Below are 15,601 nucleotides of genomic sequence, written 5' to 3' on the forward strand. Positions count from 1 at the left end.
TGTAGGGAGGGGAGTCCATATAGCCTCTGGTGGCCCAGTCGAGTAGAGAAGATGCTGGATGAACAGCTGTTACAACTTTTCTGTACACCTAAAATTACTCCAAAATGAAATGTTTACTAAAGAAAAGAAAAAAGCCGGAGCGCCTGGGTGGCTCAGTCGTTAAGCGTCTGCCTTCAGCTCAGGTCATGGTCCCAGGGTCCTGGGATCAAGCCCCGCACCGGGCTCTCTGCTCGGTGGGAGGCCTGCTTCTCCCTCTCCCATTCCCCCTGCTTGTGTTCCCTCTTTCGCTGTGTCTCTCTCTGTCAAATAAAATCTTTAAAAAAAAAAGAAAAAGAAAAAAGCCAAGTTAGTAAGCCAATAGTGAGATAAAGTGAAACAAAAAATTACACAGGTAGATAGTTCTGGCATTAAGCCTAATTCAGTTCTGAGGCAACGCTGTCACTGAGAAATGCTGCCATGTGAACCCAGGCATTCAGGATCCAGAGCGCACATTCTTAACCACCTCAGTGCGCTATATCTTAAGCAACGTTTAAACAGAATATAAAAATTTGGGGGCGTCTGGGTGGCTCAGTCAGTTAAGCATCTGCCTTCGGCTCAGGTCATGATCCCAGAGTCCTGGGATCAAGTCCCACGCCGGGCTCCCTGATCAGCGGGAAGCCTGCTTCTCCTTTTCCTCCCCGCTCATGCTCTCTCTCTCTCATTATCTCTGTGGCGATCTCTGTCTCTCCTCTCTCTCAAATAAAATCTTTTAAAATAAATAAATAAACAGAATATAAAAATTTATCACATGGCTGCCATCAAAGGTTGACACAACAAGGGTCCTTCATAGGCACTCACTAAAATTCTTTTAGCTCTGAGGTCCTCAAGGCATCTATCTTAAAATATGTTGAAGAATATTTACAGCAGCTTTATTCATAATAGCCCACCTAGAAACCCAAATGTACATCAAAAGAATAAACAAATTGTGGCATACTGACAGGATGGAACACTAAATGGCAATGTAAAAGAATTAACTGCTGCCACAGACAACAGATAAACAGTGCTCAGACATAATGTTCACTAAACAGCCAGAACAAAAAGAATAAATATTGTACCATTTACATGAAGTTCAAAGATAGGCAAAACTAGTCAATGGTGATAGAAATCAGTGTAGCTGTTAACTAGGAAGGATCACAGGGAACTTTCTGGGGCATAGGAACCATTCTTTCTTGATCTTGGTGGCAGTGACAAGTGTATTCTTTTAAGATTTTATTTATTTATTCATGAGAGAGAGAGAGAGAAGCAGAGGGAGAAGCAGGCTCCCTGCTGAGCAGGAAGCCTGATGCGGGACTCGATCCCAGGACCCTGGGATCATGACCTGAGCCGAAGGCAGACGCTTAACCATCTGAGCCACCCAGGCGCCCGACAAGTGTATTCTTATGTAAAAATTTATCGCATAGTAGTCTTAAGATTTGTGTCCTTTGCTGTGTATATATTAATCCTCAACAAAACAGTACATCTTTTTTAAAAGGGTCTTCCTGCTGTAAAACAAACAAACAAACAAACCCATAAGATACTTTATTCTGCAGTCCAAATAAATACCTATGGATCATTTGACCAAATATGATTAAGTTCAGAAAGGGAATCTTGAACTCAGTTTCATTGGGACTGTACTTCACATTCTCATTTCTCTGATTTCAGTCAGCAACCCATGTTACTAATGGTGTCACAAAAAATAACCTTCATCGGCACAAAAGTTGTGGACGGCACTGAGTGAGTTCCCCAATTCATGCTCCAGATCGCTGGACTGCTGGGAATGCAAGGAGCACTTACTTACCTGGGATGTCATCAACCTCAAGGTTGCTAACAGACTACAAGGAACAGAAGAGTTCCCCATGGAAATCACCATTTTCACACAGGGGAGTTGTCAATATCCTTGTTCCCATCACTTCTAGAAAGTGATGTACATAGACAGGACAGAGTCCTTTAATAGACATACGTCACTTTCCATTATGTAAGCAGATGCTCTAATTATATCACAGGTATCAACTGTCTTGTTTGAGTCCAGATTTACAGAACAAATACTGTGGTTGTGCAGGAAGCCCAACGAACATTTCAGTCCAAAAACGTACCAATTTGTGTGCTACTATTCCCTGAATCCCGAAAAAATGGCGAGAGAAGAGAAACATTTTAGACGGAAAAAGAGCACAAAGAGTAGGCAGTGAAGGGTGTGATGACCTAGAAAGTTCAGGAAACAACAAAGACATCAGAAGACAATTACAATTGACAGCTTGAAGGATTAACGTTGTTGGAAGTCTCGTCAAAGCCCAAAACTTCAGTTTCACCAGTCTTCTAACATAGGCCTCTCCTCATTGCCATTTATACCATTCACCGAGATCTATCGAATTAGCTCAAAATCAGCTTTAAAAAACAAGACTCCTTAAAGGATTAGGCAATGTTAAGAGATGGGGCACGTACACAAGAACGGCAAAGGACCAAGAAATTAGTGAAAATTGGAGGGTTTAACAAAAGCAAAAACTGGCAGTGCTCCTCTCCAAGAAAACAGGAAGAAACCGAACGGGTCCCCTTGAGACGAAAATAGGTATTTGTGATAACCCAGGGCTTATCTAAAGAGATTCTACAGCAGGCCCTCCAGAAGAGAAAAACGTGCTTGGAACATGAGTAAGTTCTCCCCTTCAGGATAGTGATGTGAAAATATGCAGAAGGTGGTGAGAGTCAGAAGGAGGTGAGAACCTCAGGTAAGGGTACGTAGAGGCAGCCCCAGTCGCAGAACAGAGAACCGGAAGGAAGAAACCAGCAGGTGGCTGGGCGCCAAGCTCCTGGAGGATTGGGCTCTCCGGTTCACTGCTCAGCCCAAGCGCCTAGAACTGTGCCTGGCTCGTGGCGCAGGCCCAATACACAGATAGAAGGGAAGACAGCTGTTCCAGCCGCGTATTGTCTGTTTGAGGGACAGAGAGGTCCCAAACGCCCGGCGCCGCTCAGTCCACTCCTGCCCTTCACGCCCAGCCGGGAACCCTAGGCGGGGGGCCGTCCTTCACTGCTGTATTTGGGGGCGGGGACAGGGTCACGAAGCCGGGGCTCCTTACTTACTTTTGCAGCCGGGCGCCATGGCGCCCTCACCCCTGGATCCCAAAACCAACGCAGAGGATACCCCCACCTCCAGCCGCGCGACGCGCCGGGATTCCAGACGCTCAAGATGGCCGCAAATTTGAATTTGGCGCTCGGGTCGGACGTTGACGTCAGCAGGGAGGCCGCCATGTTGCCCGGCCTCTGGCTAGGGGGCGGGGCTACGTGACGTCACGAGTAGGCGCCGTCGCCAATGTACCATCTCCAGGCGGCCCCGGTAACTTGTTTTTCCCCGGAGCAGCTATGAGCAAGCGAAACCAGGTTTCGTACGTGCGGCCAGCCGAACCGGCGTTCCTGGCTCGCTTCAAGGAACAGGTCGGCTACAGGGAAGGGCCTACCGTGGAAACCAAGGTGAGCCCAGGCCAGTCGCGTTACCTCAGAAACGCGGGCTACCCTAACACTTCCGGCTTCTGCCTTGGAGGGCAGGCACTGACAGGTCCCCTCTCTCACCTGCGCCCAGTCGGGAATCTGGATGGGCCTCAGCCCCCAGGCTGGTCCTCTTCAAACAACTACAGCTGCGTATGCCCAGGAAGCTATTTGTCGTTTTTCGTAGTGCTGTTGTGTTCTTGAAAATGACTTGACGCCGATAAAGCGCTTCGTCTTTGGTAGATGGTTAAGAAAGATCACTTTCCTCTCTCGTTTTATTTGCTTATCCCAAAACCTATAGTTAGCAGGATGAGTGGTAGCTTAGCCCCGTTTTCCAGATTAAGAAACTGAGGCCACTTGATCAAATGGCCTGATGTCCTAGGCCTGGAGTCTGGAGCATTTTTGGAAGAATGCCCTAGATCTATTTTTATGCTTTGTTGTTTACCGCTCCCCCCCCCCCCGCAAAAAAAGCATGTTTAAGAATATCCTGGATCTAAATAGAAGAGGAGCTTCGGGAAGGAACAACACCTGAATAGTTTAGGGATGAGAATCAGTGGGAATCAGTCTAAGCCCTCCCAGGGGCTAACTGGGGCACTGAGTGAGTTCCCCAATTCATGCTCCAGATCGCTGGACTGCTGGGAATGCAAGAGAGAGACCTGCCCTACTTCTTTCAATAGGAAGAGACTGTTATGCTTAGGGATTGTGTGGAGAAATAAAGACTTCATTTAGCACTCTATGTCTAGTACTTTCACTAATACCCACTCCTCAAGTCACTTAGAGTTTAGGAAAAGAAACAAGATTGACTTGGGTGAAATTACTGAATCCAGTGTGTATGTGCTAAATCCAGGCATTGTGCCAGGCTGTTAAAGGACAAAGAGATGGATCTCCAAAATACCATATTCTTTTATAACCTTCCTGCCTACCTGATCTCTGCCTTCACAGGTTACACCTCTGTGAACCTCTTCAAAACTCCTCCAATGACTTTTCCTCTGTTTTTCTATTCACTTTGTCCATATCTGAGATATTCATCATTTTGCATTGCAACTACTTGCTCTCCTGTGTATCACCAGCACTAAATCAAACTCTCTAAGTTATTATCTTAATCTTTCTGTATTTTCCCAGCACCTGGCACAGTGCCTGGCACCAGCTAGTAAGGTGACCCATTTGTATTGACTGTGCTTATCAGGCAAGGCTTCATGGACAAAGGGATACTTAGAATCTTGAGCATGGGTAGGACAGCAGGTAGAGATGGAAAGAAAGGTGGATAAAGGTGTAAAGATGGTGAGTCAACGGGGCGCCTGGCTGGCTCAGTCAGTGGAACACGTGACTCTTCATCGCAGGGTTGTAGGTTCGAGCTCCACATCGGGTGTTAGAGATTGCTTAAAAACAAAATCTTAAAAAGAAAAAAAAAAAGATGATGAGTCATGGACTGTGTGTAGAGGTGATTGAGGAATTGTGGGAGGGGAGGCCACATGGCCCGTTCAGTAGGCAACAAGGAGCCATTTTTGGTTAGAGATAACATGATCAGGGAGTGACGGATTCCCCCAGGACCAAAAACAATGATAATGACAAAGAGGATGAGATTTGAGGAAAGAGACATGGATTTAGTAATGAGAATATGAGACCCAATTTTATAGTTTGCTTGAGGTCCTTGTGATGATCATGTGTACATAATTAACACCTTGAGGATTCTAGCATGGAATGCTGTTTTAGGAGAACTTGGGGTGGGGACAGCTGCTTTCCCAGTTCATACCAATGATTTAGACTGACTGACTTAATTAAGAGACTTCCACAGAGGGATACCCCATGTTTCTGTGTTTGAGAAACCAACTGCACTCTTAATCAGGTTGGCAGTATAACCATCATTCTAGTGATGTATTAACAAAAAGAAGTGTTTCATGGGAAATCATTATATAATTGAGCTACATTACCTTATTCACCTTCTTGAGAGTTAATTCAGGAGTGGCTTTGAGCAGCCACTGTTTCTTTGACTGTTTCTTATTTTCCAGGCAGTTGTCTAAACAAAAAGAATCAGAATTAATGATTCTCAAGCTATTGAGCACCAGGAATTTTTTTTTTTTAAGATTTTATTTTTAAGTAGTCTCTACACCCATTGTGGGGCTTGAACTCAACAATCAAGAGTCACATGCTCGGGGTGCCTGGGTGGCTCAGTTGGTTAAACCGCTACCTTCAGCTCAGGTCATGATCCCAGGGTCCTGGGATCGAGCCCCACATCGGGCTCCCTGCTCATGCAGGAAGCCTGCTTCTCCCTCTGCCTGCCACTCCCCCTGCTTGTGTTCTCTCCCTCTCTCTCTCTCTCTCTCTCTCTCTCTCTCTCTCTCTCTCTCGCTATCTCTCTGTGTGTGTCAAATAAATAAATAAAATCTTAAAAAAAAAAAAAGAGTCACATGCTCTACAACCAACTGAGCCAGCCAGGCGCCCCAGGAATTATTTTATTTTATTTCACTTTCCCATATCCTTGGTGAAAAATAATTACCTACTAGTTTGTGGTCACTTACTGGAATCTTTGTCTTACTGGGAAAAAAATAGGCAAAACTAATGAGTAGTCAGTGAACTAACATGGATATTATTAAAGAGCATGCACTTGTGTCAAGTGATTAAGACAAAATGAATGAATGTGCCTGTGAGTGACTTGCCAGCCAGGGCTTTAGGTAGTTCATTTTTCATCCTATTAGTCATTCATGAGTGGATCAACAGATACTCCTTGAATCCCTGATGTTTGCCAAGCTCTGTGCCTCTAGATACAGAAGATGAAACACATAGTACCTCAAAGGAGCTACCTAGTGGAACCAGATAGAAAAATATGGATAACTCAGTATGGCGCATGCTCCCTATGAGCTATGCACGGTGTGAGAAAGAAGATGAGGCTACATTAGGAAAGTACTTCTGAAGAATCTAAGTCTTAGAAGGCAGCTAGAGTAGGTGTGGACGGGGGGCAGTGGAGCTTTCTAGGCACTGGGAACTTGTTCAGAGACAAGGGAGGTGAAGGAGCTAATATGTTCATGGATATGCAATCCTCCAACCTGGGTGGAGTCCAGAGGTCATGAGTATGGTATAGGATAAAGCTGTGTTCATGGGCCAGATCCTGGAGTGCTCTGTTGCCGTGTTTGGGAGACAAGGAAGGCTCTGTGAGAGGTGGAATAACAAGTTATTTGAATAATGTGTGGTGGGTATACTGCCTTTCAACCCAACAATTCCACTTCCAGGAATTTATCTTACATATGAGTTCACAAAAGTGAACAAAAACAAGTACGTAGTAGAAAAAGGTAAACAAAAATATGTGCATAGTGGAAAAAAAAACTAGAAACAACCAGAATTTTTTACAGGGTATTGGCCAAATAAACCATGAGATGACCACATATATACTTAAATACTAGGCAGTGATTTTTAAAATAGATAATTCCAGGGACGACTGTGTGGCTCAGTCGGGATTAAGCATCTGCCTTCGGCTCAGGTCATGATCCCAAGGTCCTGGGATCGAGTCCTGTGTCGGGCTCCGTGCTCAGGAGGGAGTCTGCTTCTCCCTCTGCCTGCCGCTCCCCCTGCTTGTGTGCTGTCTCTCTCTCTCTCTCTGACAAATAAAATCCTTAAACAAAATCTTTAAAATAGATAATTCCATATTAATAGATAATTCCAAGGTATTATACAAAGATATTTTTTGAGTAAAAAAGTTGGAGAGGGACTTTTATGGTATCTAACATTTTTTGAAACTCTGAATCAACTGGCCAAGGGCTACCACTTGTTACATGTATATGCTGAATACATGGTTTGTGTTGGTGTTCTCTGTACTTTTTTATGTTTGGGAACTTTCGTAAAGAAAAGAAAGCAAGTCACATAGTACGATGTACAGTATCCTGTTTGTATACAGAATGGTTTCTATACTTCCATGTTTTTATACACTTAGAAAACAGCTGATAGGATGCCCACAAAACTGAAGCCGTTGGAAGGGAGGAGAGATCATCAGAAGTGGGAGAAAGACTACCTTTTACTTGCTGCTTTCTGTACTTTGGGGTTGATTATTTTTTTTTGTCAGGCTTTGAGAGGCGATGGAAGTGAAAACAGTCGATGAAGAGCAGAGAGAACGGATGCGGTTCAGCACGCCCTGAGGAGGCTGGGCATGCTGGCAGTCCATGAAGCAGAGGCCCCTGACCCTGGGAACTGCAGACTGCGGTCCTACTGAGAAGGATATTAATCCTTTTGGGTCTGCACTGCAGGGTAACTGGCAGGTAGACCTCTTACCGGGTGTGGCAAGGTTAGGCCCTTAAGAGTTACTTGAAAATTCTTTGCCAAATATATTTAGTGAATCAAGTTACCCTTGTCACTTAGTCATCACAGTGTCTCACAGAGACAGCAGTTGTATTTGGTTCAAGGTCAGCAGCCTCCATATTGTGTTTGTGTTTTCTCCCAGAGAATCCAGCCTCAGCTCCCAGATGAAGATGGTGATCACAGTGACAAAGAAGATGAACAGCCCCAAGTGGTGGTTTTAAAAAAGGGAGACCTGTCAGTTGAAGAAGTCATGAAAATTAAAGCAGAAATAAAGGCTGCCAAAGCAGGTGTGTCTGAAAGTAATCTGGTTTTTCTAACAGTGTAGGGAGCCTGGAATATGAAATTGTCTTATGTAATAGTATGGTATGTTTGAAGGAGACAATCCTAGGTTCAAACTTTGGTTTTAACACGCACCAGATACGTGATCTTGAACAAGTCATTTCACATCCCAGCCTCAGCTACCTCATCAGTCAGTGGGGACTATAATGGTACCTACCTTACCTGGTTGTTATGAGGATTAAGTGCAAATTTAAATAAAAACATCCTGTTAAAAAAAAAATAGGTGGTTAGTTTTACAAATTAGTCAACAGAGTGTATTTAATCAGTACCTGAAACGTGACATGCTACATGGTATAGTTTTCATTTTTCCTGAACATTTATTACATTGCTTTGAGGAAAAATCCTGGAGTTCCAAACAATCACTTTTCATAATACTTAAAAATACAGCGTGACTGTAATTATTTGGGGACTGGCAATATGATGGAGTACTTCAGGAAGTGAGTGTTTTTTAAGGGACTACATGTCCTGTGGGTGTAGCTAGAAACAGTGGAGAAGACCAGACTGAATTGACTTAGAACATTGTTCATTATCATCTGAGATGTTCTTGCCATTTGAGTCTCTAATAAAAACAAAATAATGAGAAAAAGTTCTTTAACTTTGTTTTTGCTGCAGATGAAGAACCAGCTATAGTTGATGGAAGAATCATGTATCGAAAACCAGTCAAACGTTCCTCGGATGAAAAATATTCCGGTTTAACAGCAAGCTCAAAAAAGAGGAAGGCAAATGAAGATGAAATAAATAAGCAGGACTCAGTTAAAAAGAACTCACAAAAGCAAATCAAAAACAGTTGCCTCCTTTCTTTTGACAATGAAGATGAAACTGAGTAAGTGTAAATATTTTGGACTTAGTCATGCTTATGAGTATGTGGGATGTTTTTTACAGTGACACTTTTTTTTTCCTATTTAAAGATAATACAAGTTCATTATAGAAAATTCAGAAAAAATTTAGTATGATAAAAATTGTATCTACCAATACCCCTTTGACATGAGGCTAACTCTGTAGATATTAACTACTGTTAACATTTTGGAACTCCCACGTGTGGGGTATTTTTTAAACAAAATTGAGATTATATTGCATGTGTTTTCTGTCCTGCTTTTCACATGACATTATATTCTGAGCATTTTTCCAGATCAGTAAAATTCAAAAATTTAACATAATTGCTACAGAGAATTTTGTCATTAAACAGATCTTCATTAGCAGAAGCCCACTTTGGAGGAAGCTGATAATGTGCCTATTTAAGAATAGTTCCCCAGCTCCTGCTAAAGGTAGCCATATAACAATTCTGGCAATTTTAGAGATAAAAGTGGATCTTGTACAAGTGAGCTTCTAATAAAAGGGATCTTAATAGAAGAGAGGATCTAATGTATAACATGGAGACTGTAGTTAATAACACTATAAAAAAAGAGAGATACAAGTAGAAGTCTGCTTAATAAAGCTACCAGGCGTTTGATACAAGAAAGCAGATCTGGCAAGCACGAACCTTTGTCCTTCTCGCTACATCCTGCTACATCCAGGAGCACATACATGAAACCTAGGAGTATTGGAGCCATTTTTTGGCCTAAGGAAGGCAGATCCTTTCTCTGGGTGGTATAGTGGAAAGATTCAAGGCACTTGGATCCTAATAGCATGCCTCGAGGAGCTGCTGCACCAGCCACGGGCTGCCAACCTCTGGACTTGTTACACGAGAATAAACCAAAAGTTGTTTGTCAGTAGTACCACTTGCTGACACTTGAGAATTCAATGTCTCCTGCCCTCCTTTTCCCTTCAGAGGCCCCCGTTAGTGTTGTGCTCTAGAATTTGTCAACCTTAAAAATAAAAGTCAATTATTTTACCAGTATAATGAGTATATTTGAGAATAGTAGACAATTGCAATTCAGGACATACAACCTACTACAAAACCGTAGACAAGTCAGGAGGGGACTGCTCTTTTACAGAGGAAAGGGGGAATTTGTGGAGTTGTTGTTATAAACTAAATGTCCATTGGAGTACACTGAGAGTTTGAAACGTAATGGCTTTTCATTGGCTGAGTTGTGACGGGCTCATTGGCCGGGCTATTGCCAGGCAAGGAGACAATCTTCCTTCTTCCTGCTGGAGGTTAGTAAAGTAGGCTTCTTGTTAGGAATGCAAGGTATGGCTCTTTCTGTTGGTTCTGCAAAGGGCTGCAAGGTGTCGTATGTGTGAGCTCCTCCCTCTGGCCTCCCAACTCTATTTTAAGTGAAATTTTCTTTATTTAGTTACAAATTCCAAACAAGTACAGCCACATACTAATCAACGTACTTATGTTCTCTTCTATTTCCACCCCTCTTTATTCTCATGTAACTTCTCCTCACCAACCCCCTCCCCGCTTCTCCCCACAACACAAACACACAAAAGTCCTACAACACAAGTTTTTATTTAGTGTCAGCAAGGCTCCCTTTTCATGGAAAAGAGAGGTCTAGAGCTTGAAGTGAAGATCCAACAGTGGGAGGTATCAAAATCTAAAAAAGCTCTTCAGGGTACCCAGAAGTACACTTCACAATGTCCACTCAAATCCCAATAATTTCTTTTTTCTCTGATTAAATCTGAATTTTCTCAAGGATAAACTGGTCTTAAATTGTGTTCTATTTAAATCTACTTTCTGATGTAATGTCTTTCAGACATTTACTTTCTGTAGATTAAGCATGAAATCAGCCCAATTTCAAGAATGTTTAAAAAAAAGTTCCTAAAAAACACATTGAGAACCAAAAACTAATGCTGAACTTAGCTTGTTTTCAGTAGCTAGATTTATATACGTTTGGAATATCTATAACTCAAAACCAATTAATGGCAGTTATTTATTACATACAACTTACTTTATTTTCAAGACAACCCTAGTAAGTATCCTCATTATTCTTCAGAGGAGGATGGGGAAAACAGGCTGAGAGAGGATCCGGTCTTACTCCCATTAAGTGGCAGAGAAGTCCCCAAACTCAAGACTATCTAGTTCTGAGTCGATTTTCTTAACTTTCAGGACACATTGCATCTTGCTCAACATACAGAACATTTGTCCCAGCTGAAGACTGAGTCTTAAACTCCTAAGAATTTTGGAGAGGGGGGGAAATGGCACTTTCATACAAATCTTTCCACGCTGGTTATATCCCAAGTTTTATTCTCCAGCATGAAGCCTCTGATGTCGAACAAGTGCTGAGCTGTGCCTGAAGGATTTCCCACATTCAACACATTCATAAGGTTTTTCTCCGGTATGAATTCTGTAATGTTCACTAAGGTGTGCTTGTTTGCGGAAAGTTTTTTCACACTCACTACACTTGTAAAGTTTCTCTCCAGTGTGAGTTCTCTCATGTTCAACAAGGGAGGAGTTCTGAGTGAAGGCTTTACCACATTCAGTACATGTGTAAGGCTTCTCTCCTGAATGAATTCTCTGATGCTGCATGAGGCATGCGCTCTGATTAAAGGCTTTCCCACATTCATTACACTTATAAGGTTTATCTCCAGAGTGACTTCTCTGGTGACGGGTAAGGCAAATGCTTTGACTAAAGGCTTTGCCACATTCAGCGCATTTATATGGTTTCTCTCCAGTATGAATTCGCAGGTGTTTGATAAGGGATGGACTCTGACAAAAGGCTTTGCCACATTCAGTGCACTTATAGGGTTTCTCTCCAGTATGAATTCTCAGATGCTGGACAAGGATTGCTTTCGTTTGAAAGGCTTTCTCGCATTCATTACATTTATAAGGTTTCTCTCCTGTGTGAATCCTCAAATGCTGAGTAAGATTTGACTGTTTACGGAAACAAGTTCCACATTCACTACATACATAGGGCTTCTCTCCTGTGTGAATCCTCTGATGCTGGGTAAGAGATGATCTCTGAGTAAAGAATTTCCCACATTCACTACACTTTGAAGATTTCTTCTGCATGTTAAGTCTCTGAGGGTTCATTTGCAGTGAAATCTGGCTGGAACTCATGCTGCCTGTAACACAAGGAATGTCTGTCCAGTAGGTTCAGGTTTAGAGGAAACTCTCAAATTCATGACACTTAACAATGAACGTTCTCAAAGATGATTATGGTTACAGTAACTCTGTCCTAGGAAAGCTTTGGGTATATGTGTGCATGCACTGTTCCCTTGGGCATTCCTGCAGGATACCCCTTCTCTTCCTTCTTCAGCATGCGTCTTTACCTTCTCCAAACGCAAACCCAGATGACCAGGTTCTCTGACCCTGCACATCTTCCACAAGTCATTTAACACTGTTGCATCAGGCTTGGTCATCTTGTCTGGGGGGAAAAAAAAATCAAAAGGGAAAATGTCCTCTGTGCAGAACAGGGGACGTGCATTGTGGAATCTTGATTTTTATCCTCTTCTCAGTAATTGAGATAGATCACAATGACCTGGAGAAAAGATTAGATAATAGGGAGAAGAGATTAAGTAGTGACACATATTGGGAAATCTATAAAATTCCCTATCGTGATTGATTCTGGAACACTTAAATACTAAAAACGAATCCAGGTAATTTAGGATCATCCAGAGTGATAAATAGTAGAATGTGAAAGGGATAAGTATACCAATCTTGGGCAAATTAGTGTTAGGGAAAACTACCTACTTACCTACAGTCTCTACTACTCAAAAACTAGGTGAAGAGTATATTTCCTTAGGTTGCCTGTAAGCAATATATTGCTCGTGCTGCTTGAGAAAGTACAAGCTTCTATCATTCTTTAGAAATTAGAGTTTCTCTTTAGGATTTCAAAGGAGGGGCGCCTGGGTGGCTCAGTAGGTTAAGTGTCCAACTCTTGGTTTTATTTTTTATTATTTTTTTGAAGATTTTATTTATTTAATTGACAGAAAGAGACGGCGAGAGAGGGAACACAAGCAGGGGGAGTGGGAGAGGGAGAAGCAGGCTTCTCGCTGAGCAGGGAGCCTGATGCAGGGCTCGATCCCAGGACCCCGGAACCATGACCCGAGCCAAAGGCAGTCACCCAACCAACTGAGCCACCCAGGCACCCTGACTCTTGGTTTTAACTCAGGTCATGATCTAAGGGTCCTGGGATCAAGCCCCATGTTGGGCTCCCTCCCAGACCCCATAGAGGGAGTCTGCTTCAGATTCTCTCTCTCCCTCTGCCCCTCCCCCTGTCTCTAAAAATAAATAATTAAAAAAAAAGGTTATCCAGGCTGTAATTTTTACTAGGTCCATCACACCAATCCTTCCTATTCACTTACCTTGGTTAAGTGTCTTTTTGGACTTCTCTCTCCAAAACATTCAGCATCTGTAGCTCTCCCCTCTGCGTCCATCTGGAAGACCTTTAGGTTTGAAAACTAGAGCCCTGCTTACTGAAAGAAAGTAAGATATCATTGTTTTGTTTAGAGGAAAAATAGGATGGGGTGGTCCTTGGGGAAGAGATTCCCGTTGGACAGTAACTTGACTATAGCACCATGGTCCAGAATCTGGCCCTCACCTTTGACACTAATGAAGTGCTTCAGAATCTGATGTACACTATCAAATTCACAAAACAATGTACAAAACAGTCACCTTTCCTGATCTACAATGAAAAATTTATATGCTCAATGTCCGGCGGGTTGACACATTCTCTCCACTACAGAAAAACTATATGGGAACCGTAATCATTGTCATCAGGACACTGCTTAGAACTGGAGAAAGAGAAATACTTAGATGATCTTGGTGGCATCAGACTTTGAAACCCTGATGCTCTGAATAAGGGCACAGAGAATCTGAGAACAGATATTCAGGTGCCACACATCAGCAACATCTTCCCTGGATGGTGCTGGAGACACTGACACATTACACATGAATAGATCCTCACATTATAATATTTAGATAATACAGAAGGACATAGGATAAATTAGTCATTTTTTTATCACCATCCCACCCTACCCATACAAGCCCATTTCCTTCCCAGAGATTATCATTAAGTTTGGAGTATATTCACTCAGTCTTTTTTCCACATATTTTTATACATAGACCATTTGATTCTCTCTACATAAAATTGTTCTATAGGTTCTGTGTTTCACTAAAGAATGTGTCTTCAAGATCATTTCTTATTGGTACATATGGATCTACCCTGGCTAAGAGTTAGTTGGTATACACTGGTATCTCTGCACAAATTATGTATAGTCAGAGACTGATCTGATTGGACAGCACTGTACTGCACTGGTTGTTAAATATATTGAATATTTTTCCCGAATGCATCTATCTAATGTATAAACTTCCAGGATAGATATGTCTACAAAAATTAACGCCAGGAGCGCCTGGGTGGCTCAGTCGTTAAGCGTCTACCTTCGGCTCAGGTCATGATCCCGGGGTCCTGGGATCGAGCCCTGCATTGGGCTCCCTGCTCTGCGGGGAGCCTGCTTCTCCCTCTCCCACTCCCCCTGCTTGTGTTCCTTCTCTCTCTGTGTCTCTCTCTGCCAAATAAATAAATACAATCTTTAAAAAACAAAAAAAAACAAAAATTAACGCCAGGTGGTTTAAATAGCTAAACATAAAACCAAAACTCTAACCACGCTTTTATTTCCTTCATTTTTATTGTCTCAAAAAGTTTTTTTTTTAACCATACAAAGAATGCATACTCATTCTAAAAAACAGTCAGTTAGTCCACAAAGGAAATTACTTGAAATCCTACCACCCAGTGAAAATACAGTTGGTTTTTTGATGACCTTTTTTTCTAGGCATCTCTCAATGCATATACACATACACAGACACACACGTACATGTATTATGCATACATATTAAACTAGACTGAATTCTTCAGGCCATAAATGGTCACAATCTATTCATAGAGTTTCCATAGCCTAAAAATCCAGTTCATACAGTACTGTTCTTACTGAATTTAACAGATCCCCAAGCTCCATGTTGCCTTCTGATGCCCAGGAACAGTGAAGTTGCTCTTACTTAGGCTCTTGTTCCAAACAGAGCCAGGAGTGCATTCATATTCTCTGAGGAAACACTGAAATCACTTTTGCCATGGGTTGTCCAGTAATTTCCTACCAGTTTTCCACACCTGACGGCTACATCATTAGGCATTAGAGTTAGCAGTTCAGTGACCAGCTACCAGGTAACCGCACAGGGGGTAGCTATTCTTGCTACAGTTTAAGTACTTGTGATATAAAATTAGTACATTCTCTGATCTGTCCTATAGCCAATTATTCTGTTGCCTGCTTCCACAATGGGCCACACTCACTCTGATTTTAATAAGGTGGGACTATTTTTGGGTGGTTCTGTGTTTTCAGTCTGCAGGGTTTAGGTGTAGTGGTCACTGGTGGGTCCCACTGTAAGTCTGCCACCACTTCAGAATGAGCACCCCCGTAAGAACCCATCCTAGGCGCTCTAGTTAGATTTACACTTACCCAGAGATAAGCTGTGAGGAACACAAGCGACACTGGTTTGTCTCCTGGGGGCTTCTCTCGAGGAAGGGCAGGAATCTGAGGCATGGAGGGAGGAGAAAAAAAAGCACCCATAAATTGTCAGCCTACTTCCTATTCTGAATTCAGAGGAACT

At 42.4% G+C, this 15,601-nt stretch overlaps 3 protein-coding genes across 4 annotated transcripts in view; 1 reads left to right on the forward strand and 2 right to left on the reverse strand.

Moving 5' to 3' along the window:
- KIF15 (kinesin family member 15) overlaps window positions 1–3,179 on the reverse strand; it is a 70,294-nt gene extending 67,115 nt beyond the window's left edge. For both annotated transcript variants that reach the window (XM_028087223.2, XM_028087222.2), the window contains exon 1: window positions 3,091–3,179. In XM_028087223.2, the coding sequence (XP_027943024.1) occupies window positions 3,091–3,109 (19 nt within the window). In that variant the 5' untranslated portion in view covers window positions 3,110–3,179. The remainder of the gene's footprint in view (window positions 1–3,090) is intronic.
- Window positions 3,180–3,313: 134 nt separating this feature from the next.
- Window positions 3,314–9,958, forward strand: KIAA1143 (KIAA1143 ortholog). The gene is made up of 3 exons (XM_028087129.2): window positions 3,314–3,477; window positions 7,922–8,066; window positions 8,731–9,958. Exons 1-3 carry the CDS (start codon window positions 3,370–3,372, stop codon window positions 8,943–8,945), a joined length of 468 nt encoding a protein of 155 aa, XP_027942930.1. The 5' UTR covers window positions 3,314–3,369; the 3' UTR covers window positions 8,946–9,958.
- Window positions 9,959–10,821: 863 nt separating this feature from the next.
- Window positions 10,822–15,601, reverse strand: ZNF501 (zinc finger protein 501). The gene is made up of 3 exons (XM_088028813.1): window positions 15,451–15,601; window positions 13,306–13,416; window positions 10,822–12,479 (listed from the first exon to the last, which is right to left on the reverse strand). The coding sequence occupies exon 3, from the start codon at window positions 12,056–12,058 to the stop codon at window positions 11,243–11,245; it is 816 nt and encodes a 271-aa protein (XP_087884939.1). The 5' UTR covers window positions 12,059–12,479; window positions 13,306–13,416; window positions 15,451–15,601; the 3' UTR covers window positions 10,822–11,242.

The sequence above is a fragment of the Eumetopias jubatus genome, unplaced genomic scaffold (genome assembly GCF_037043125.1).
Source record: "Eumetopias jubatus isolate StellerSeaLion01/CBP00866 unplaced genomic scaffold, mEumJub1_p1.0 scaffold_1, whole genome shotgun sequence".
Lineage (NCBI taxonomy): Eukaryota > Metazoa > Chordata > Mammalia > Carnivora > Otariidae > Eumetopias > Eumetopias jubatus.

What these genes read in the sequence shown, in the direction of transcription:
- ZNF501 (XM_088028813.1), bottom strand. Translation starts at nt 12,058, where the DNA reads ATGAGTTCCAGCCAGATTTCACTGCAAATGAACCCTCAGAGACTTAAC.
- KIAA1143 (XM_028087129.2), top strand. Translation starts at nt 3,370, where the DNA reads ATGAGCAAGCGAAACCAGGTTTCGTACGTGCGGCCAGCCGAACCGGCG. An exon ending in GGCCTACCGTGGAAACCAAG is followed by an intron (nt 3,478 to 7,921) that starts GTGAGCCCAGGC and finishes GTTTTCTCCCAG; the next exon opens with AGAATCCAGCCTCAGCTCCC. An exon ending in AATAAAGGCTGCCAAAGCAG is followed by an intron (nt 8,067 to 8,730) that starts GTGTGTCTGAAA and finishes TTTTTGCTGCAG; the next exon opens with ATGAAGAACCAGCTATAGTT.